Source organism: Sus scrofa, chromosome 17, assembly GCF_000003025.6.
Source record: "Sus scrofa isolate TJ Tabasco breed Duroc chromosome 17, Sscrofa11.1, whole genome shotgun sequence".
Classification (NCBI taxonomy): domain Eukaryota; kingdom Metazoa; phylum Chordata; class Mammalia; order Artiodactyla; family Suidae; genus Sus; species Sus scrofa.
The window spans coordinates 34,780,684-34,803,878 of record NC_010459.5 but is presented as its reverse complement, the minus strand read 5'-3'; the positions used below and the strand labels follow the sequence as shown (position 1 = coordinate 34,803,878).

Here is a 23,195-nt window from a genome sequence, read left to right as displayed (position 1 = left end):
CCTCAAAAACATTGTGCTAAATGGAAGAAACCAGTCACAAAGAGTCACATATTATAAGATTTAATTAAAATGTCCAGAATAGGGGAGTTCCCACGGTGGTTCAGTAGAAACTAATCTGACTAGTATCCATGAGGACCCAGGTTAAATCCCTGGCCTCCCTCACTGGGTTAATGATCCAACATTGCCACGAGCTGTGGTGTAGTTTGCAGACAAGGCTTTGATCCAGCATTGCTGTGGCTGTGGCATAGGCCAGCAGCTACCGCTCCAATTCAACCCCTAGCCTGGAAACTTCCATATGCTGTAGGCGTGGCCTTAAAAAGACAAAAAAATAAAAAAAAAAACTAAAGTGTCCAGAATAGGAAAATCTATAGAGACCAAAAATAGATTATTCCCAGGGAGTTTGGACAGTAGGAGATAGGGAATGGTATAGGGCTTTTTAGGGGGTGATAAAAATGTTCTAAAATTAGATATTGGTAATAGTTTTACCACTCTGCAACTGTATTAAAAACCATTAAATTGTACACTTTAAATGGGTAGATCTTATAGTATATAAATTATGTCTCAACAAAGCTATTTAAAGAAAGCACAGTGTTTAGATTGACAGATGATGATATCTCAACAGCAATCATGGAAGCAGAAGACAATGGAACTCTATCTTCAAAGTGCTGAAATGCCAACTAGAATTTTATACCCAGGAAAACTATCTATCAAGAATGAGGTCTAAATAAAGACTTTTCAAACAAAAACTGAGAAGGTTTGTCACCAGAAGAGTCACCCTACAGAGAATTCTGAAACAGCAATTCTCAAACTGGGCTTCTCATTACATTCATCCAAGAACATTCAGAAGTCCTGATGCCTGGGCCACCTTAGATACTCTGCATCAACTGACTGCAGATGTGACCTGGGTATAGTATTTTTATAAGTTCCCCATGTAATTCAAACTGTATAGCTCAGGCTGAGAACCTCTGTCCTTTGGAACATATTTCAGGCAAGAGATAAGTGGTCCTAGATGAAAGTCTGAGATTCTTTCATTCATTTAGCATAATCCTTGAGCACCTGTTTTATGTTGGGTCCTGGTCTAGACACCAGGACACAGCAATGAGCAAAACAGGCAAAAGTCTCCACCCTCTAGAGGAGGGAAACAGACAAAAAAAGATAAAGAAGTAAAATATGTTGTTAAAATAGTAACACATGCTTTGGGAAAAAGTGAAGCCTGGAAAGAGACTATAAAATACTGGATGGAGGAGTGGCCATCGTGGCTCAGTGGTTAACGAATCTGACTAGCATTCATGAGGACGCAGGTTCGATCCCTGACCTTAATCAGTGGGTTAAGGATCTGGCATTGCTGTGAGCTGTGGTGCAGGCCAGCAGCTACAGCTCCAATTGGACCCCTAGCCTGGGAACCTCCATATGCCATGGGTGTGGCCCTAACAAGCAAATAATAATAATAAAATAAAATATTGGATGGAGTTCCCGTTATGGCTCAACAATAATGAACCCAAAAAGGATCTATGAAGATTCAGGTTAGATTCCTGGCCTCGCTCAGTGGGTTAAGGGATCAGGTGTTGCCCTGATCTGTGGTGTAGGCCAGCAGCTGCAGCTCCCATTCAACCCCTAGCCTGGGAACTTCCATATGCCGCATGTGCTGCCCTAAAGAGCAAAAAAACCCAAAAAACAAACAAAAAACCAGACTAGATGTGTGTGTGTGTGTGTGTGTGTGTGTGTGTGTGTGTGTGTGTGAAATCTCAGAGTGGATAGGGAAGACTTTTGCGTAAAAAGGTGAATCTGCCATTGTCACTCTGCTGTGGTGTGCATTCTATCCCAGGAACTTCCACATGCCCTTGGGCACCACCACACACACACAATAAAGGGCAAGAAAAAACCATGAAGATATTTGGGCTATGGCAAGTGCAAAGAACCTGAAGTGGGAGTGTATCTGCTTTGTTCCAGGACCTAGAGGCCAGTGGGGCTTGAGTGGAGTGCGCCAAGAGGAGAGTAGTCAGAGAAGCAGCAGGGGCAGGTTGTAGGCCTTGGGAGGACCTCGGCTTTACTTTTGAGATGGGAGCTACTGGGAGTGTTTTGAGGAGTGGCATAGTTTGATTTACAGTCTAACAAGACCTCTGGCACCTGGGTATAAAATAGACTGTAGTGGCCAAAAGGGGAAGCAAGGATCCTAATGAGGAGGCTGGTGCAGGACACCTGACGAGAAGGATGGAGATGGAGTGGGATGGGACCTGGAGGAGATGAGAGGTGACAGATTTTGGATCTGTTCTCCAGGCCAAGCCATAGGATCTGCTGATGAGAGGTGGGGAAAAGTTTCGGCGCGGGGAGACTGGAGGATGCAAAGAGCTTCCAGCTGTGCTCAGCGAATGCAAACTTCATTAGTGGCCTAATCAAAGGGTGGAGAGTAACCGCCGAGAAGCGGTGTTCGGCTGCCTAAGGGTGGGATTCTGAGCCCATCCGACCTGGATTGAAATTCAGTTTCCTGGCCCCAGGCAGGTCAGAAACCAACAGAATTTTTATTTCTCCTGCAAAAGAAGCGAGGATCTTCCCGCGCACAAATGTGGTGGCAGCGGGGCTGCACAGGGGCGGCCTCGGCGCCCCGCCCCACCGGCCCTCCGCCCAATCCCCGCCCCCTCCCGCCCTCGGCCCCGCCCCGCCCCTCCCGCAGGGATGCCAGCGCGGCTGCGCGGGTGAGTGAGGGTCACGGGGTCCGAGTTCGCCCGGGAGGGGAGTGGGAATGCCGGGCCTCGCGGGACGGAGCGCTCCGGACGGTTGTGTCCCAGGCGGAAGCAGCTGCTGGGTGGCCAGCGGGCGGTCGCGGGGCGAAGGGGCGCGGGTCCCGAGACAAGCTTCCGAGGCACTTCCGGGGCTGCCACTTTCACTTTCTTTTCCGTTGAGGCGGCTCCGCTCTCTCTCCTGACTGACAGGAGCCGCCCGGAGGGGAGGGAGTTGGGCTAAAATCCCGGGCGCCGGGGGGCGCTCCTGGTCCCAGCAGGGAAAAGGGGCTCTTCTCCGGGGACGGCTAGCACCCGGGCTGTGCGGCGTCGCTCCTACCCCGCCGGGCCTGGCCTGTTTCTTCTGTCGCCCTTTGCAGGCTCAGCCTGGTGCCTCTGCCATTTCACCTCCCACTCGGGGGCACCCGGCCGGTTCTCTATCCCAGGCCCCCATCCCCAGCCTTCGGGTAGAGTGATGCTACCCGACTGGCCCCGGGGACACCGAAGCACAAAGAAAGCTCGGACCGCGCCAGAGGCCACCGGCCGGAGCTGAGTTGCTCGTGGTGGCCTGTCCTCTACCAGGTGACCCAGGGACAGCATTTCCCCGGAGCTGCAGCCCCCGCCTGGGGGGGATGGGCACAATCACGCGAGATGGACGAGAAGATCAAGAAAGGTGGGCACAGGCTGGAGGCGACTGAGAAACTTTGGGTGGGAGGGGGGCCCTGCCAGGACCAGGCCTCCCCTGCTCAGAAGGGCATTAAACCTCCCCTCCCATTGCCCTCTTGCCCCTCTCTTTCCTCCCTTGGGGCCCGGTTGCTTCCGGAGGCATCTTGTCATTCATTTATTTGATGCCTCTTGAGGCCTCCTGGGCCAGCTATGCTGAGAAGGGAGTGGGGAGTTATCCGAGGAGACAGGAGACCTCCCCTGCTGTGGGGAACAGACTTCTATTACCTGAATACTGGGGGTCCTTGCCTCCTCTCTGGCCCCCTCTGCTCACTGTGGTAGAACTTAAGTTAGGTCATGTGACCGTCCTGCTCATGTACCCCCCTGTGTTCCTTTGTTCTTAGGACAAGGCCCAGGGCCTTTGGATAGCCCACAGGCCTGCTAGCTTCATTGACCTCAGGGTCCTCCCATTTCCCCTCTTATTCTGCTGGAGCCCCAGGGCTTCTGTTCTAATCCACCCATTTCTTGCTCAAGACCTTTCCCTTTCTCTCCACCTGGAACGCTTTTCCCCAACTAGGTCTTCGAATATCCAGCTTCTCCTCCTTTCCGTCTGAGCTTCAGTGTCACCTCCTCCTAGAGGCCTTCCCGGATCTCCTCACCCTGTTCATTTCCTTCTTCAATTTGTTAATTGCTTACTGGGCTGGGAGACCCATGAGAGGGACCCTTATTATTTTGTTCACTGCCGAATCCTAGTTTCTGAGGCATTGATGCATCCATTAAGAGCTCGATAAATGTTTGTTGGGAGAGTTCCCCTGGTGATGCAGTGAGTTAAGGACCTGATGTCACTGCTGTGGCTTGGGTCACTGCTGTGGCACAGGCTCCATCCCAGGCCAGGGAACTTCTGCATGCCACGGGCACGGCCAAAAAGAAAAAATACAATAAAACTGGTATTGCACAATACAAAGATAGGTACTAAAAAAAAAAATGTTGGATAAATGAGTGTAAGTGTGGGAAACCTGGAGTATGAAGGGAAAACAGAACTAAATGAGCAGGGAGGGAGTGGGGGAGTATCAGAGAAGACCTCCCAGAGAAAAGGGACTTTTAAGCTGGATGCTGAAGGATATGTGGGAATTTACCAGGAAGACAGAGGAAGCAGCATGTACCAAGGATCACATCCTTCCTCAGCTCCTTATTCCTGGCTCCTAAAAAATAAACCCTGTGCTAACCTGCTTCTTCTGTGGATTTCAGCCGAGGAGATGGCCCAGAGGCTCACCCGAGCAGTGGCTGGTGGGGATGAACAGGTAGCTATGCAGTGTGCCATCTGGCTGGCAGAGCAGCGGGTGCCCCTGAATGTGCAACTGAAGCCTGAGGTCTCCCCGACACAGGACATCAGGTGAGGAGTGTGTGGCTGACCAGGGACTGAGGGCTTCCTGAACCCCAATGGGCTGCATTATAATCTTGCCTAGAGAACAGTTCTTCTTCCTTTTTTTTTTTTTTTGGCTTTTCTAAGGCTGCACCTGCAGCATATGGAGGTTCCCAGCCTAGAGGTCTAATCAGAGCTGTAGCCGCCGGCCTATGCCACAGCCCCAGCAACAGCAACGCGGGATCCAAGCCTACACCACAGCTCATGGCAACGCCGGATCCTTAACCCACTGCACGAGGCCAGGGATTGTACCTGTGTCCGGATGGATGCTAGTTGGATTTGTTTGTGCTGAGCCATGACGGGAACTCCCTACATCAACATTCTTATCAGCAGGAAGGAAGAAGGGAAGAAGGGCACCCTCCACCCACTCTCAGAAAGTTGCACACACTTCTTTTACTGAACCCCCATGGCCAGAACTTATTCTCACAGCCACTCTCAGCTTGAAGAGAGGCTGTGAACTAGAATTCAGGGGTTCTCTTAGCAAGGGCAGCAAGGGAAAATGGACACTGTTAGTCTGCCCTGGGAGGCTTAAACTTGATACTGAAACACTTAACACGTGTTAATCACGTAATAAACATTGGTGGGGTTTTCTCTGCATGATGTGGGGCCATGTCCTAATTTCACTGATTTACCTTTTTATTTTTTTCTGCTGCATAGTAAGCCAGTAGTTTTACAGTTTCTGATTTTCACTGGTAGGTCCCATTTGATTTTTTTTTTTTTTCCTTTTTTTCTTTTTAGGGCTGCACCCGCAGCATATGGAGGTTCCCAGGCTAGAGTTCAAGTCGGAGCTACAGCTGCCAGCCTACACCACAGCCACAGCAACGCTGGATCTCAGCCGTGTCTGCAACCTATGCCACAGGTCACGGCAACACCAGAGCCTTAAACCATGAGCAAGGCCAGAGAGCGAACCTGCAACCTCATGGTTCCTAGTTGGATTCATTTCCGCTGCACCACGACGGGAACTCCGCCCATTTGATTTTTTAAAAACAATTTTTTTGAGATACGATTGACATATTTAACAGTTTAAAGAATTCAGCAATTTAAAGAGTTCAAAGCTTTAAGTGTATTCACCACACCATCACCACACCCAATTATAGAACATTTTCGTCACCCCATTAAGAAACCCCGTACCCATTAGTAGTCACTCCTCATCTCGCTGCCTTTCCCAAACCCCCTAACCTTAGGCAACCAATAATTTCCTGTCTCTCTCTAGAGATTTGCCTGTTCTGGAAATTTCATGTAATGAAATCATACGCTATATGGCCTTGTGTGACTGGCTTCTTTCACTCAGCATCATGTCTAGATTCATCCATATTGTAGCATGTATCAGAACTTCATTCCTTTTTGTGACTGAATAATAGCCTTTGGATATACTGCATTTTCTTTATTAATCAGTTTATTGACATTTGGATCATTTCCACTTTTTGGCTAACGTGTAATGCTGCCATGAACATTTGTATCCAGGTTTTTTTTTTTTTTTTTTTTTTGTCTTTTGTCTTTTTAGGGCTGCACTCGCAGCATGTGAAGGTTCCCAGGCTGGGGTTTAATTGGAGCTACAGCTGCCAGTCTACGCCCCGGCCACAGCAACGCCAGATCTGAACCATGTCTGTGACCTACACCACAGCTCACGGCAATGCTGGATCCTTAACCCACTGAGTGAGGCCAGGGATCAAACCCGAAACCTCATAGTTCCTAGTGGGATTTGTTTCTGCTGTGCCGCAACGGGAACTCTGTATCCAGGTTTTCATATGGCCATATTTTCCCTGTTTTATTGAGATATAATTGAGTTCGTTTAAGGTATTGTGACTTATAATAAGAAATCTAGGAGTCCCCTGGTGGTTCAGTGGGTTCAGGATCTGGCATTGTCACTGCTGTGGCTGTGGTTTCTGCTGTGGCACGGGTTTAATCCCTGGCCCTGGGAACTTATGGGTGCAGCCAAGAAAATACATACATATATATATATATATATATATATGTATGTATATATGTGTGTATATATATATGTATATATATGTGTGTATATGTATGTGTATGTATATATATATAGCATATATATGATTGATATATGTGTGTATATATATATAAAATATATATCTTCTTTCTGTTCTTGGCACAGAGCTCCTGTTTTGTTTTTTTATAGTTGGTTCCTGGTAATCAGGAGCCAGATGAGATTGACACATAGCGTTTCTTAATATTGTCTGAGTTTCTTTTATTTGCCTTCTCTGTTTTTATTTTATTTTATTTATTTATTTATTTATTTTTTGCTTTTTAGGGCTGTACCTGCAACATATGGAGGTTCCCAGGCTAGGGGTCTAATTGGAGCTACAGCTGCCAGCCTACACCACAGCCACAGCAACACAGGATCTGAGCTGTGTCTGTGATCTACACCACAGCTCACAGCATCACCAGATCCTTAACCCACTGAGTGAGGCCAAGGATCAAACCCGAAACCTCATGGTTCCTAGTCAGATTCGTTTCCTCTGTGCCATGACAGGAATTCCTCACCTTCCCTGTTTTTAGTGCCATTAGTTTTTTAGGAAACCTGGTCTTTGACTCCCAGAATTTTCCCACATTCTCAGTTTATGAATTATCTCCTCATGGTGTCACTTATTATCTCTCACTTTCCTTGTAAACTTGCAGTTGGATCTAAAGGTTAGGTTAGTTGGGAGTTACTGCTAAATTTCCAGGAACTCTTCCTCATTTTCTGTTTCTTGCTGTTCTTGCTTTATGGGTGCAGCGTTTTCACAGATCAATCTGGAGGTTCTATGTGGACTTGACTGTTATTGTTCTGTACCCTAATTTTTCTGTTTCCTGGGGTCAGTTCTGTTTTTTCATTTTAGCCCTCCCTTTTCGTGCTTTTGTTCTTCCAAAAAAGTTTGAGCATCTTTGAGAAGATTGGTGTTTAAACCACTTTCTCTGGAATAATATTGTTTGGATTGAAATTCTGCATCTAACAGTTAATAATTGTGTACTTGGCAGAGTCAGTGTCACCTCTCTGTGCCTCCTCTTTTGTTTTTTTGGCCCCTCACGCAGGCATATGGAAGCTCCTGGGCCAGGGGTGGAACATGAGCCACAGCAGTGACAACACTGGATCCTTAACCACTGGGCCACTGGGGAACTCCTGTGCTTTCTGCTTTTATCTGTGAAATAGGGGTAAGCGCAGTACCTGCCTCATGGGTTCATTGAGAGGATTAAATGAGTTGATACAGGTTAAGTGCTTTGGAGAGTTGGCATAGAGTTAATACTAACTGCTGTGTCTTGGCTAAGGCCTGAGGGAGAGGGTAATAGAAGTGACTGGAGAGATTGGGGCGTGGCCGGAGCGTGGAGGCTCCTGTCTGGCACAGTGAGTTTGGATTTTATCCTAAGAGCCGAGTGGAGCCGTTTCAGGGGCCTAAGCAGTGAGTTCGGATACAGAAGGAGGCCCAGGGGCGTGGGAATCCAGGAGCTAGCTGGTGGCTGAGGTGGGACCTGCAGCCAGAGCCCTTGCCCTCTCCGCAGGCTGTGGGTGAGCGTGGAGGATGCACAGATGCACACGGTCACTATCTGGCTCACAGTGCGTCCTGACATGACGGTGGCCTCCCTCAAGGACATGGTGAGTGAGGGGGCTGAAGGGAGACATCGGGGCGGAGGTTCTCTCTTAGCCTGGTCTCTCTGCTCTGGACTTGTCCCCCACGCTCCCTCTCCTCCCCTGCCAGGTGTTCCTGGACTACGGCTTCCCGCCAACCCTGCAGCAGTGGGTGATTGGGCAGCGGCTGGCTCGGGACCAGGAGACCCTGCACTCCCACGGGGTGCGGCGGAACGGGGACAGCGCCTACCTCTATCTGCTGTCAGCCTGCAACACCTCACTCAACCCTCAGGAGCTGCAGCGGGAGCGGCAGTTGCGGATGCTGGAAGGTGAGGCTCTGCTCCTGAGTGGCTTGGACTCACCTGAGGTCGTAGGGCAAGAGGGAGCAGGGAGCAGAGCCCAGTGACTTGGACTTGCCTGGAGGACGTTGTCCGTTGTGGGGAAGAGAGGACAAAGGACATCCCAGGAGGGCTTTCATTTCGAGAACCATTTAGAGAACAGCCAGCCTTGGGGAGTGGGGCTGAGTTCAGTCCTGGGCCTGGCCATTTATCAGCTGTGTGACCTCGGACAAGTCCCTTCCTGTCTCTGCTCCTCAGTGTTCTAAATCTATAAATTGGATATGATGATAATAGCTGGTTTTTATTCTGAAATTTTTTACTTCTTGGAGTTCCCTGGTGGTTCAGCGGGTTAAGGATCCAGTATTGTCACTGCTATGGTGCGGGTTCAGCCCCTGGCCTGGAATTTCCACCTGCTGAAGGTGTGGCCAAAAATGAATGAGTGAATGAATAAATAAATAAATAAAACTTTTACTTCTCATTTTGAAGTATTTCAGACTTAACAGAAAAGTTGCAAAATTATACAAAGAATTGTATAATGAGTTCCCGTGTGCCTTTCATGTGGATTCCCCAGATACTAACATTTGATCATATTAGCTTTGCCTTCTCATTCCCTCTGTATAAAGCTATATATGCATAGATAATTTTGAGGAACTGTTTGGAGGGTACGGTGCAGCCATGATGTCCCTCTTTCCCTAAATACTTTAGCGTGTACTTCCTTTAAAAACGGGTCATTTTCTTACTATGTACAGTATCGTGTTTAGGAAGCTAACATGGATACAGTCTACTATCTCAGGTACCGAGCTTGCTCACATTTTACCAGTTGTCTCACTAATGACCTTTCTAGCAAAAGACCAGGCCATCGGCCGTGGTGTCTATTAGTCTTTCTCAATCGTTGGTCTCCTGTCTTCTCTTGACTAGCCTGATGTTCGAAGAGTCCAAGCCAGTTTTGGTTTTTGTTTTTCTGTCCATTATGTCCTCTTGAATGGATTCAGATTCAGTATTTTGGCAGGACCACCTCAGAAGTCTTGTTTGTTCCTTTAGGTGTGACACTTAGGAGCACAGGAGATGGGTTTTCAAGCAGAGGTGTTTTTTTCTCTGTTTAGGGCCGCAGGTGCAACATATGGAAGTTCCCAGGCTTGGGGTCAGATTGAAGCTACAGCTGCTGGCCTACACCACAGCCACAGCAATGTGGGATCTGAGCCCTTCTGCGACCTACACCACAGCTCACGGGCGACGCCAGATCCTTAACCCACTGAACGAGGCCAGGGATGGGACCCGCATCCTCATGGATACCAGTCAGATTCGTTTCTGCTGTGCCACAGTGGGAACTCCAAGCAGGGTTTTTTAAGCCGGGAGGACCCTGGAGGATTCGTGGGTGGAGGAGGGACTCTAACCCGGTAGGAGCCGGGACACTCAGCCAGGTCTGGGCCCACCTGTCAGGAGCATGCTGGTGATTCCTCCAAGAGGAGGGAGAGGACAGTAGCGGGGTCAGTGCAGGGCTGCGGTTCCCGGCTGGCAGAGGGTGTAGATGAAATGGGCTGCATGGATCTGCCATCCCCTGAACCCTCCTCCCCAGATCTGGGCTTCAAGGACCTCACGCTGCAGCCACGGGGCCCCCTGGAGCCGGTTCCCCCGAAGCCCGGGGCCCCCCAGGAGCCCGGGCGGGGGCAGCCCGATGCCGCGCCGGAGCCCCCGCCGGTAAGCCGCCCCGTGCGCGCCTCTGCGCCCCTGACCCGCTGGTCTCGGTCTCCCCGCACTTACCGTCCCTCCGCCCCCAGATGGGCTGGCAGTGCCCCGGCTGCACCTTCATCAACAAGCCCACGCGGCCGGGCTGCGAGATGTGCTGCCGGGCGCGGCCCGAGGCCTACCAGGTCCCCGCCTCGTACCAGCCAGATGAGGAGGAGCTAGCGCGCCTGGCCGGTGAGGAGGAGGCGCTGCGCCAGTACCAGCAGGTGGGCGCGGAGGTCCCAGGACAGACACCTGCAAACTGGACGGGGGAGGCGTAGGCCGGGAAGGAAGGCACCTCCACATGGCCGCCCGTGGCTGCCCCTCCCCCGTGGCCGTCCCCTCCTGATCACACAGCTGGTGGTGACCTTGTGCTTGACTGCGACCGGCCTCTTCCGAGGTCATCCTATCGCTAAGACCCTGCGCCCTGGGAGTGATGCACATCCGCGCTTTCGTGCCCCGCCCCCACGTGAGCCGTGGGGCCGCCCCTGGCTTTGGCTTAACTCGCCCGAGGCTTTGACTTACACATTGTGCACACCAGAGTACCTGGCCCTGACCCCTACACACTGGCTGAGACGCTGACCACGCCCCAATCTGCCACCCCTTTGTCCGCCTGTGACCTGGCTCCTGCCCCACTCAGCCTTGACCTTACCCTGAATCCTACTATTCCTACCTCCCCTTCTCCCCTGCTGTGGCCCACCCTGACTTCCTAGGACCCTGGACCTCGCCCGGTCGGCTCCGTGGGAGGTTGAGCCCGCCCCCTTCCTGCCCCTCACACAGCCCCGCCCCCACCATGACAGCCGCACGCACTGATTACTCAGATCCCTAACCCCCAGCGTTCCCCCATTCTGATCGGATGCCCCCACCCCTCACTTGTGTTTCCCTTGGACCCAGTGCTGCCCTTGTCCCACCCTCGCCATGACCTCACGGGTCTCATCTACAACCTTGGCCCGGACCTCGACCTTTCCCTCCTTGCTCTGCTCCCTTGCTTTATCACCACCCCCCATACCTCTGTCCTGTTCTGTGACCTTGACGTGGCTCTGCCGTCACCCCCAGGCTCCAGCCCTGCCCTGCTTCTTGGCAGGGATGGGAGCCCTGCTACCCCTGACTCTGCCCAGACCCCCTTCCTTTCCCGACACTCTCTCTCTGTCTCTCTCTCTCTTTCTCGCCTGGCTTTGCAGCTCTAACCTGCCCGTGCCTGGCCCGCCCCCTTGCCCGCCCCTGCCACTGCCTGCCCAGCCCCAGCCCCACCCCAGGATCCTGCCTTTCCTCCAGCTTTGCCCCTGCTGAGTGGTCTGACCCATCCCCTGGTCCTGCCCCCTTCCTGGTCTGGCCCGCCCCTAAGACCCTGACCCTGACCCTGACCCGTCCCACGGCCCTGCCCCCGTGTGCCCAGCGGAAGCAGCAGCAGCAGGAGGGGAACTACCTGCAGCACGTGCAGCTGGATCAGCGGAGCCTGGTGCTGAACACCGAGCCCACCGAGTGCCCCGTGTGTTACTCGGTGCTGGCGCCCGGCGAGGCCGTGGTGCTGCGCGAGTGTCTGCACACCTTCTGCAGGTGCGGCCCCGACCCCACCCTCAGCGACCTAGCTCCTCATGGCCACAGGTTACCCAGGGCTGAAAGAGGGCGGGGCTCGGCCGTCTTTGAATGCCTACGAAAACCTGTGAGGTAGGCGCGGTCTCACCGTTTTGCGGAGGAAAACTGTGAGGTGCAGAGAGGCCAGCAACCTGTTCAAAGCCACACAGCTCAGGGATTTTGGCGGCAGGACTTGCGCCCTTCCCAGGCCCATGCAAGGCCAGTGAGGCCCTAGCCTGACAACCTGTGCCGTCGCCACCCCACACCTCGCTGGTGGATGGATAGTCTGCCCTGTGAGGCTCCGCTGCTGGCCCTGGGCTGTGAAGAATGCGCTTCCCTTCACAGCCCACGTTTGATGAGCTTCCAGGGTGCCAGGGATTGGGCTGAGCCTGGGGATCCACGAATGAACAAAAAACCCCAGTTCCTGCCTCCTGGAACTTACATTCCCACTGGCAGGGCCCGTGTTAATCAGATCATCACTGATGTAATCGTAAATCGTGTCAAAAGCAAAGCCCCGCTGGAGTTCCCACTGTGGCACAAGGGGATCAACAGTGTCTCTGCAGTGGCAGGGACGTGGCTTCAATCCCCGGCCCTGCCCAGTAGGTTAAAGGATCCAGCGTTGCTGCAGCTGTGGCATAGGTCACAACTCCAGCTCGGATTCCATCTCTGGCTGGGGCGATCCATGTGCCATGGGGCAGCCAAAAAGAAAAAAAAAAAAAGCTAAGTACCACTGGATTATGATAAAAGCAACGGGGACCCTGCCCCAGGAAGGGGTCAGGAAAGTCCCTAGGAGGCCTCACTGGAGCAGACCAGGGAGGCCAAAGTGGGTGTGTGCCTGGGCTGCTGCGCAGCAGGGCCTCACTGGGACTGAAGCAGAGGGACGGAGAGGGTCGGGCATGGGGACAGAGAGGTAATAGGGAGGGCAAGCCCCGGGGCTCTTGGGCTTGCTCTGGATAGCAGGGGTGGGGGGCACATGGTAGACCCAGAGAGCCCAGTGAGGAGGCGCCAGTAGTCCCGCAGGTGAGGGGAGATGGGACCTGGGCCAGAGCGATAAGAGTGCAGTGGACAGAAGGGAACGTCTTGGTGGCATGTCGGTGGACAGGAAAAGGAAGGGAGGTTTTGAGGAGAAGACCTGGAATCGGCCTCACCAGTGAGGGGTGGATTCCTGGGGGATGGGGATCAGACGACCCTAACCTTCACCCCATCCCCTCCTCCCTCTCCAGGGAGTGTCTGCAGGGCACCATCCGCAACAGCCAGGAGGCCGAGGTCGCCTGCCCCTTCATTGATAACACCTACTCGTGCTCGGGCAAGCTGCTGGAGAGGGAGATCCGGGCGGTAAGGCTGGGTCGGGGGGCACAGCCCCGGCCCGGGGAACTGGGCTCTGACCTGGCACATGGGAACTGATTTGGGAGACCCAGTCTCAAAATGCTTATTAAGAGCCTTCTCTGTGACCTTCTCTGGAGGTTCAAGCAGTGGGCAGGACAGGAATTGGGGGAAATAGGTAGTAAGGAAACCAGCCTTATGCAGAAAAGAGAGCAGAGCTGTTAACAGAGGGGATTTCTGGGGCCAGAGTGGCCTGGGCGACCTCAGGTCAGATGCGCAGCCTCTCCGTGCCTCAGTTTTCTCATCTTGTTTGGGGTCAAAGAGTTAGCTTTTATTCTATTTCTATTTCAAGGCTTGTGACGATTATAGTAGGAGACTTTTATAAAGAATTCAGAGTGGGGAGTTCCCATCGTGGCGCAGTGGTTAATGAATCCAACTAGGAACCATGAGGTTGCAGGTTCGATTCCTGGCCTTGCTCCGTGGGTTAAGGATCTGGCGTTGCCATGAGCCGTGGTGTAGGTCGCAGACGAGGCTTGGATCCCGCGTTGCTGTGGCTGTGGTGTAGGCTGGCGGCAACAGCTCTGATTTGACCCCTAGCCTGGGAACCTCCATATGCCACAGGAGCAGCCCAAGAAATGGCAAAAAGACAAAAAAAAAAAAAAAAAAAAAATTCAGAGTGGAATTTCCATTGTGGCACAGCGGAAACGAATCCGACTAGGAACCATGACGTTGTGGGTTTGATCCCTGGCCTCTCTCAGTGGGTTGAGGATCTGGCGTTGCCATGAGCTGTGGTGTGGGTCTCAGACATGGCTCGGATCTGGCGTTGCTGCGGCTGTGGTGTAGGCTGGCAGGTGTAGGAACCTCCATGTGCCATGGGTGTGGCCCTAAAAAGCAAAAAAAAAAAAGTAGTAATGGATACATTTATATGTATGACTCATTCATTTTGTTGTACATCTAAAACTAATACAACATTGAAAGTCAATTATACTCCACTAAAACTAAAAAAAAAATTTCAGAGTATTGCTTGATGTATGGTAAGCTCTTGTATCAGTTAGCTGTTGCTGGGTAACAAGTCACTCCAGATTTAAAACAACCACAATTTATTTAGCTTAAGAATCCGAAAGTTGGCGATTGGGTAGGGCTTAGCTGGATGTTTCGTCTGGTCCAGGTTGGTCCTGGCTGAGCTCCTCTGGGCTTAACTGGTGGCTAACTGTGGTGGTCTGGTTATTGATGGTCTTATCTGTGATGCTGGGGCCCCTTTCCTCTTTGGTCTCATCCACCCCAAGCTGGCGAGGGCTCCTCACATGCTGGTGTCTCAAGGTTCCAAGAGCAGCCAATGCAAGAGCACTTCCCAAGGCTGCTCACTTGCTGCTCTCTCATTGGCTAAAGCAAGTCACATGCTTAGGCCCAGCGTCTGCATGGGAGGGGACCACTCAAAGACGTGGAATTGGGGAGACATGTATAAATTGGGGCCACTTCTCCAGCCACCTTTCACAGTGCTGTATGTGTCTGCATGTGTGTGTCTGCTGTTATTATTAATGTTCCTATTGAGCTTTATGCCCCTGATTGCTGTGGTCTTGAGTAAGTGCTTTCCCTTCTCTAGGCCTCCATTTCCCCATCTGTAAAGTGGACTGTTAGATTTGATCAGTGATTTTTTAAACTGCTGGAGAATGGCCTTCCCAGAATTGGGCATCTTGGGATTTCCAGACCAAAACACGAAGGCAGAGCCAAAGGTGGCCAAGGTGCAAATGGAAGATCCCGCGGTTTCTCCACTTCACTTCTGCCTCTCTTCTGTGATGCTGCTTAGAAGCACACCCCCCACCCCAAACTTTAGCAAGTATTTCCTGGAGCCCAAGGGATTCTGCCTCAGGGGAAAAAGGGCCGACAGAGAGGGTAGACTGTTGGAACTCCCAGCCATTACACTAAGAGCAGCCCCATTTTTAACTGCTATTTGTGGGGCATCTGAGAAGGGCAGCTCTGGGTGGATGCTGAGGTTTCTATGGGAGACCCCAAGACCCTTCCATACATCCGTAGGTCCATACATCCTGGCATCCATCCACCCTGCCAAGGGGCATTGTGATGGGGCCATGGAGCTGCGGGGCTTAGGCTTCCCTGGAGCCCCTGGGAGTTGACCCAAGCCTCAGAGAATGGTCAGGTGTAGCAGAGATTGAAAGGGGCAGGGACCAGCAGAGTAATGCAGTAAAGGTTGTTTTTACCAAAAACATGCCTAAACCTCAGGGAACCAGAACAGAAATCAAAAGGAAATCACCCACAAGCTGCCCTCCCAGACAGTCTGTGCATTTTCCCCTGTTTCCTTTGGTGCCTCTGGGCAGACATGGCTTTTTTTCTTTTTCAATCAGCTATGAAGGTATACTTTACACACAATAAAATTCATCCTTTGCGAGCATGCAGTTAGGTGAGTTTTGACAAATGTAACTCATGACTACCACCCAATCTGGATATAGAGGCATGATTTTTTCTTTTCTTTTCTTCTTTTTTTTTTTTTTCTTTTTTCTTTTTTTCTTGCTGTGGCATGCAGCGGCTTGATGTGGGCTCTGAGTTCCCAGACCAGGGATTGAACCCGGGCTGCAGTGGTGGAAAGTGTGAATCCTAACCACTAGACCACCAGGGAACTCCCAGGATGAACTTGTAGAAGTAGAATAAGTCTCAAAGGGTCAGGAAAGTTTGGGACAGTTGAAACATGATTGCCTCACGGCTTTCTCAGAGTGCAGTGTACCAGGAGGTGTAGTTTAACCATATCTTCCAGCATCACTTATTATTTTTGTCCCTTTAAAAAATTGTGGCAAAATATAAATAACAAAACTTACCATTTTAAGCACTTTTGAAGTATACAGTTCTGTGGCATTAAGTATAGTCACACTGCTATGCAGTCATCACCACCCTCCATCTCAAGAGGTTTTTTTTTTTTAGGGCCTCACCCACAGCATATTGGAGGTTCCCAGGCTAGGGGTCGAATCGGAGCTGTAGCCACCAGCCTATGCCAGAGCCACAGCAACGCAGGATCCGAGCCGTGTCTGCGATCTACACCACAGCTCACGGCAACGCCGGGTCCTTAACCCACTGAGCGAGGCCAGGGACCGAACCCACAACCTCAAGGTTCCTAGTCAGATTCGTTAACCACTGAGCCACGACGGGAACTCCATTAATCCACTTTCTGAATCGAGTTTTTAAACACTGCTGGGTTGGACTTTATGGGTTGGGGGCTTCCTGAGGGATGTTTGATGGTAAGGGGGCACAGAGCAATCTTCTGAACCCCGAGCACCAAGGTTGTGGTCTGCTGGCAGCTCCTGAGCCCCGAGGACTACCAGCGGTTTCTGGACCTGGGCATCTCCATCGCGGAAAACCGCAGCGCCTTCAGCTACCACTGCAAGACCCCGGACTGCAAGGGGTGGTGCTTCTTCGAGGATGATGTCAATGAGTTCACGTGCCCTGTGTGTTTCCACGTCAACTGCCTGCTTTGCAAGGTGGGGACAGGGACCACACTGCCTGGTCCCTCTGGTTCTGTCTGGAGCTCACAGCAGTTCCCTGCTCGTTCTCCTGGGATGGGAGCTATCCCACTGACCTCGTTGCCATGACTTAGAGATGCATACTAGCAGCTGGGCCTGGCTTGGGCCCTGAACTGAGCCTAAGCCTTGGACTTGAACCTTGCCCCCAGCCCACACCTGGCCTCTGATGGAATCTCAACCTAGACTGAGCCCTGCCCTCTGAAAAACCCTGGTCCTAGACTGAGCCCCAGACCAGGCCTCTGATTGAGACCGTGATCTCAGTCACAGACCAGCCACAACCCTGGCTCCAGACTGAGTGGCAACCACTGTCCTGAACTGAGCCCTGCCTGACCCTTACCTGCCCGTCCCTGCCTCTCAGCAGGTGACCGCTACAGAGACTGGTCTCTGGCAAATAGACAGGACGGAGCCTGGCTGCAGCCTAAGCAAGCGCACACTCAAGAGTGTTAGGCCTGCCACGGGGGCAGAACCTGGCTGGGGACAAGGGGCTGCAGTCCTGGGGAGGGGGTGATGTAGGGATTTCTGTGCCCATCAGGACTTGGCATAAATAGGTATATGTGATTATTATCATATGACTCCACCTTCCTGGCCTCAGTGTCCTCTTTTCTAAAATGGGTGTGTGGTTTACAAAGGAAGACTGTCACTGACAGCAACTGGAGGCCTTAAGGACTGTGTGGATGCCTGCTCTGGCCCTCACCTCCCCTGGCTTCCTAACCTCTGGGGAATCCTCTTACCTCGAGCCCCTCATCCTGCCGCAGGCCATCCACGAGCAGATGAACTGCAAGGAGTACCAGGACGACCTGGCCCTGCGGGCTCAGAATGACGTGGCTGCCCGGCAGACGACAGAGATGCTGAGGGTGAGGCTGGGTCAGGGCTGAGGGCTGGGGGGTTTGAGTTTGAGGAGCTACTGGGAGAGACGGGGGCGTCTCAGAAAGGGCTGTGCTTCACACAGCCCTGGAGACTCTGAGCTCCTGCTGGCTTCAATTCCATCCAGAGATGGGACTCAGGACAAGCGGTCAGGTGGCGAGCAGCAGGAAAAGTGCCGAGGGAGGGGGAGAGAGGAGGCTGCAGATGCAGAGAGAGGAGGTGGGATGCTGCCAGGCCTGGGCGGCGCAGCCTGGAGAGTGATTCTGAGATCCAGGAGGGTGGCAGGTTTCTCTCTACAGCGGGGCAGGGGCCAGGGAGCAGGCTGGGCCCAAGGTCAGCACCTGCTCTGCTCTAGACCATGCTGCAGCAGGGCGAGGCCATGCACTGCCCACAGTGCCAGATCGTGGTGCAGAAGAAGGACGGCTGTGACTGGATCCGCTGCACTGTCTGCCACACTGAGATCTGCTGGGTCACCAAGGGTCCCCGCTGGGGCCCTGGGGTGAGTCCCCGGGGAGCAGAGGGCTCAGGTGTGCTGTGGGGAGGGTGCCCGGGGAGTAGGGACAAGTCAGCCCACTGGCCAAATCTGACCCCATCACCTGCATTTGTACAGCTCCTGAACAAAGAACTTTTTTTACATTTTAAAAAATGGTTGGACATATAAAAAAAAAAAGACTATTTCATGACTTGTAAAAATTGTATGAAACCTAAATTTTAGTGTCCAATAAGTAAAGCTTTATGGGAGCCCCACTCATTCATTTGCAGACCGTCTGTGGCGCTTTTGCACTTCAAAGGCACAGGTCACCAGGCCAGTAGAGCTTAGATAACTGTCTGGCCCATTACAGAAATGTCTGCCCAGCCCTGCCCTGGAGGACAGTGGCCAAGGGTGCGGGGCGGGAGTCACAGGTGGAGGAGAGGGTTCCTGGCTGAGGCCCACGCCGATGTGCGGTTAGGCTGTTACCCCTTCTCTGAGCCTCAGTTTCTTATCTGTAAAATGGAGATGAGAGCAAGGCCTAGCTCAGGCTCACTGGCAGAATCAAATGAAAAATAATATAAGAGCAGCACTTAGTACATATGGTGCCTGTCACATGGCACACATGGCCGTGGTGGCTGTCATCGTGGGAGTGTGGCGGACAGATATGCAGGCGACAGTGAGACGGGTGGAGGCGGAAAGAGCCAGTGTGCTGACCCATCCTGAAGATGCAAAGATCCGTCAGGTCCTTTCTGGCTTTGGGTCTAGGGGTGTTTCGATGGAGACTACCTCATTGGGGCGCTAAGGGAGCCCAGAAAGGCTTTAACAGCTGCTTCCACCCAGTAGCTGAAGCCGAGAGGGCCGTTCTCACAGGAGGCGCGGCGCAAAGGCCCAGGGTGGGAGTGTGCACTTTGGGGGTGTGATGGAGTGCCGGGATGGGGCGCTGTCCTCGCTGCCCTGACCTTCTCTTCTCCCCGCTCATCCTCTAGGGCCCCGGAGACACCAGTGCGGGCTGCCGCTGCCGGGTGAATGGGATTCCTTGCCACCCCAGCTGTCAGAATTGCCACTGAGCTGAGGATGGCCTGGTCCCCATGCTGACCCAGCCCCACATCTGCAGGCTGCTGTGGGACAGGGCTGGTGCTTTGGCTCTGATTTCTGGCCTGGGAGGTGCCTTTGCTCTTGGCTGAGACAGGAGCCCTGAAGAGGCCCGGGCCCTTGAGCTGCGTGGATGGCCTTGTTTGCTGTGGGCGTCGTGGGGGGCCTGCCTGAGCTGGCCGTTGTCCACAGCCCCATCTGTCCCAGTGCCTTTGCCCTTCCCCAGGGGCCTGCCAGCCAGACCTTTCATCTCCTCTCTGCAGCTCCCACTCTGCCTAACCCAGCCTTAAACACAGCCCTGGCCAGAGGCCTTGCTGGATGGAGTCCACAGCCCCCATCCACCCCCTTGTCTGTTGAACCCTGTGCATTCACAGCCCGCCACCTCCCCTGTGAGCTTTCTGGGGGTGACTTTTTTTGGCTTTGCTGTTGGAGGCCTGGGGCCTCTTAGAATTGCTGCTAATCCTGCTCAGAGCCAGGAGGAAGACCTGGCAGTTTCCAAAGCACAGCATAGCTGGTCCGGCTTCCGTGGCTCTGTCTCTGCCGCCTGTGTAAGCTAATTAAAATGGTTTCCCAGGAAGGGATGTGCGATGTTGTGAGAGGCAGTGAAGGGGTCGTGGGCTGGGACTCTACACACGGTTCCCCAAGCTCTCCGGGAACTGCAGCTGACAGATGATGTGTTGGTCCTGTCAGTGCAGAACGAGGGTCGGCTAAGCACTGGGGTCCTTGCGCCGGATTTGGCACCTGCATGCCCTCTTGAGGTCAGCATTAGCCTGGACAGGTGACTTGCAGAGGTTGAGAGCCCACAAGGCAGGGTGTGCAGTCAGCCTGGGATTCAAGGGGAGGGAGGGGCTGAGGCAGCAGCTCAGGCTGGCAGGAAAGGCTTGCAGCGCACGTCTGGCCTCTCCGTGGGCATCCAGGGCTGGAGAACAGAGCTATTTCAGGAAGAGCTGAAGCTGCTGCAGTTGCAGGGTGAGGTCGTCCTCCTCATTTTTAACATCTCAGTCCTGGTATCGGTCCGGGACTCTTTACTAGGCCCACACTCAGAGATTAATGACACAGTTCTGGGTGTCCATTCTGTAAGTTTTTACGTCATTCTCAGACCCCTCCTATTCCCCCCTCCCCCCGCCCCCTGCCCATGTTGAGATCTGGTCTTTGAAAGGCCAGCACGCTGTCTGAGCTGGATCTGGGTCATCACTACAACAGGCGTCTCTGCAGTTCAAGGTCTGGACTCCAGGCTCCAGGAGTTGGGCCATGTCGTTTGGTCAGGTGGGAGGTGGGGAAGGGCTTCTTCTAGACCCTGGAAAGGTACCGCCTCTGTCCTTGGGAGCCAAGCCTCAAAAGAGTTGGACCCCAGGCTCTGGGAGCAGAGATCAGAGAACATGAGTGTGTCCTGCTCGGCGGTCTTGGCTGATAAGGGCATCCCCACCTGGGGAGCAAGAACGAGGCAGGGCCGCTGACCGGAGGAAAGAGCAGGCCGAGCAGAGCGGGGCTGCAGGGGGGTGCGGGGCCCCTGCTCTCAGCGGCTCCTCCCGCCTCCCTCCCCTGCCAGGGCCTGTGTCAGCGTCCCTCAGGGGCCTGCGCAGGAGGAAAACAGACCATTCTCTCGGTGCACAGATGCAAACTGGTAAGCCACAGGCTGTAACCAGTCTACCCAGTGTTGTCTCAGAATTTGAATTGGTTGCCAATACACACAAACACACGTTCACATATACATAAATACATATTTTATCTTTTAAGGGCCACACTTGCAGCACATGGAAGTGCCCAGTCTACGGGTAAAATCGGAGCTGCAGCTGCTGGCCTACACCACAGCCATAGCAACAGTGCGTGTCTGTGAACCGCATACACCACCGCTCACAGCAACACCAGATCCTTAACCCACTGAGTGGGGCCAGGGATTGAACCTGTGTCCTCATGAATACTAGTCAGGTTCATTGCTGGTGAGCCACAATGGGAACTCCAGTTGCCAATATTTTTAAATTGGAGCGGCTACATCAAAATCTAGATTCCGGAGTTCCCATCATGGCGCAGTGGAAATGAATCCCACTAGCAACCATGAGGTTGCGGGTTTGATCCCTGGCCTTGCTCAGTAGGTTAAGGATCCAGCGTTGCTGTGAGCTGTGGTGTAGGTCGCAGACGTGGCTTGGATCCTGTGTTGCTGTGGCTGTGGCTAGGCTGGCGACTACAGCTCCGATTGGACCCCTAGCCTGGGAACCTTCATATGCCACGGGTACGGCCCTAAAAAGACCAAAAAAAAAAAAAAAAAAAAAATCTAGATTCCTAGCTTCTCTTGAAAAAGTCCAAGTCCGGAGCTTCTCGGTCCTCGTTTCCACGTGGCAGGTCCTGTCACGTGATGCTCCTCTTCACCCGGCCCACTCCTCCCTCGAGCACTCCAGCGCCCTTGTACTGTTCCTTTTCCAGTGACTACTCGGTATTAATGACGCATTTCTTTACCCTTGGCTGATGAAAAGTGAGGACCAGACCAGCAGAGAGGGGACCACGTGGGCTGTGCCTTTTCCTTGGCACACTCCATTCACATCAAGGTGGGCAGTGAGTGTGTGTGTGCTGTGGCCAGATTGGGGGTCAGGAGGGCAAATGGAGGGGTGCAGAGCTGTCCCGGGGTTCTAGCCTTTGGTGCCATGCCAGCAGCTGAAAGATGGGCAGGCTCACAAGTGCTCCCTACTGCTGTGTCAAGCGGAGGTGCCTCCCACTCCCAAAGGGTCACCCCATGCCAGGCCCCAGCCCCAACTCCCCAGGGCAGACTTGAGCCAAACCCCATGGGCTTTGGACCGGGGCCTGCTGAGGAAGCAGCAGGAGGTTCCAAATGTTCTTGTACCACAAAGTCTTTCTCTCCAGGGGCAGAAGGCGAGGGGAAGCATGTTGCTCAGATAAACAGCAGCTGCTGTGGGCAGGAAGTGGCGTGTGGGCCCTGCAGCTCGTGCCAGAGTAACACGTGTCTTCTAGTGTCTGGGGCTGCCACGAAAGCCGCTCGCTTATAATGCAGGAAGCTGGAGGCCAGCCCACGGCCTTGCCAGCTCTCAAAGGCTGCTGGGCAGATTCCACCATATCTAAGTCTGGAGAAAAGACACTAGCAAGTAAATGGCCTTTGTGAGGACGGGGGAAAGGCAGCAGGAGCCACCAGCAGCAAACATAGAGGGGACAGTAGGGCAAAGGGCAGAAAGCACGCCAGGCCGATTTGGCAAAAGCCTCCAGCCTATTCTTCTTTCAGTCACCACGTAATCTGGGGCCCAAGTGCAAGGCAATTATAGATCAAAAGATGTTCACTGAAATGGGAACAAAACCACTCGCACAACTTCAGTTTGTAAAGCGTTTTCACAAACATCAGTTCATTAAACTGCCCATGTGGGATGGAACTATCCCTATTTTATGGCCACTGACAATGAATTTTAGAGATGTAGTGACTTGGAGAAGCTCACACAGCCAGGAAGGAATATATTTGCCATCCTGTCACCAGTACCCTCTCTCCAAACTCAGTTTTGATCACGGCCCATCCTCACCCCCAAACTGCCCAGAGAAAGAATCACAACTCCCTTCCATGGAGCTAAAAGCTCTCCCCGGCCTGAACCCCAAGTACCTTTCCATTGGCATTGCCCATTCCAGTTCTCAACAAAACACCCACTTTTTATTCAGCTATTATTACTATTATTTTTTTTTTCTTTTAAAAATTTTTTTAGGGCCCCACCCACAGCATATGGAAGTTCCCAGGCTAGGGGATGAACTGGAGCTGTAGCTGCCAGCCTACACCACAGCCAGATCTGAGCCTCGTCTGTGACTTACACCACAGCTCAAGGCAACACTGGATCCTTAACCCACCTGAGCAAAGCCAGGGATTGAACCCACATCCTCATGGATACTAGTCAGGTTTGCCAACCGCTGAGCCATAAAGGGAA

The 23,195-nt window shown here is 52.8% G+C and overlaps 1 protein-coding gene across 2 annotated transcripts; it reads left to right on the top strand.

Annotated features, from left to right (window-relative positions):
- Positions 2,651 to 19,861, top strand: RBCK1 (RANBP2-type and C3HC4-type zinc finger containing 1). 2 transcript variants are annotated; one of them, XM_021078286.1, is made up of 13 exons: positions 2,651 to 2,693; positions 3,300 to 3,390; positions 4,629 to 4,773; positions 8,302 to 8,395; positions 8,499 to 8,697; positions 10,283 to 10,404; positions 10,485 to 10,658; positions 11,777 to 11,988; positions 13,230 to 13,341; positions 16,635 to 16,814; positions 17,612 to 17,710; positions 18,076 to 18,219; positions 19,179 to 19,861. In XM_021078286.1, exons 2-13 carry the CDS (start codon positions 3,369 to 3,371, stop codon positions 19,257 to 19,259), a joined length of 1,584 nt encoding a protein of 527 aa, XP_020933945.1. In that variant the 5' UTR covers positions 2,651 to 2,693; positions 3,300 to 3,368; the 3' UTR covers positions 19,260 to 19,861. The 2 variants fall into 2 exon arrangements, with proteins under 2 accessions (XP_020933945.1, XP_020933946.1); XM_021078287.1 differs by having other exon boundaries at positions 2,655 to 2,693; positions 11,828 to 11,988; positions 19,179 to 19,857.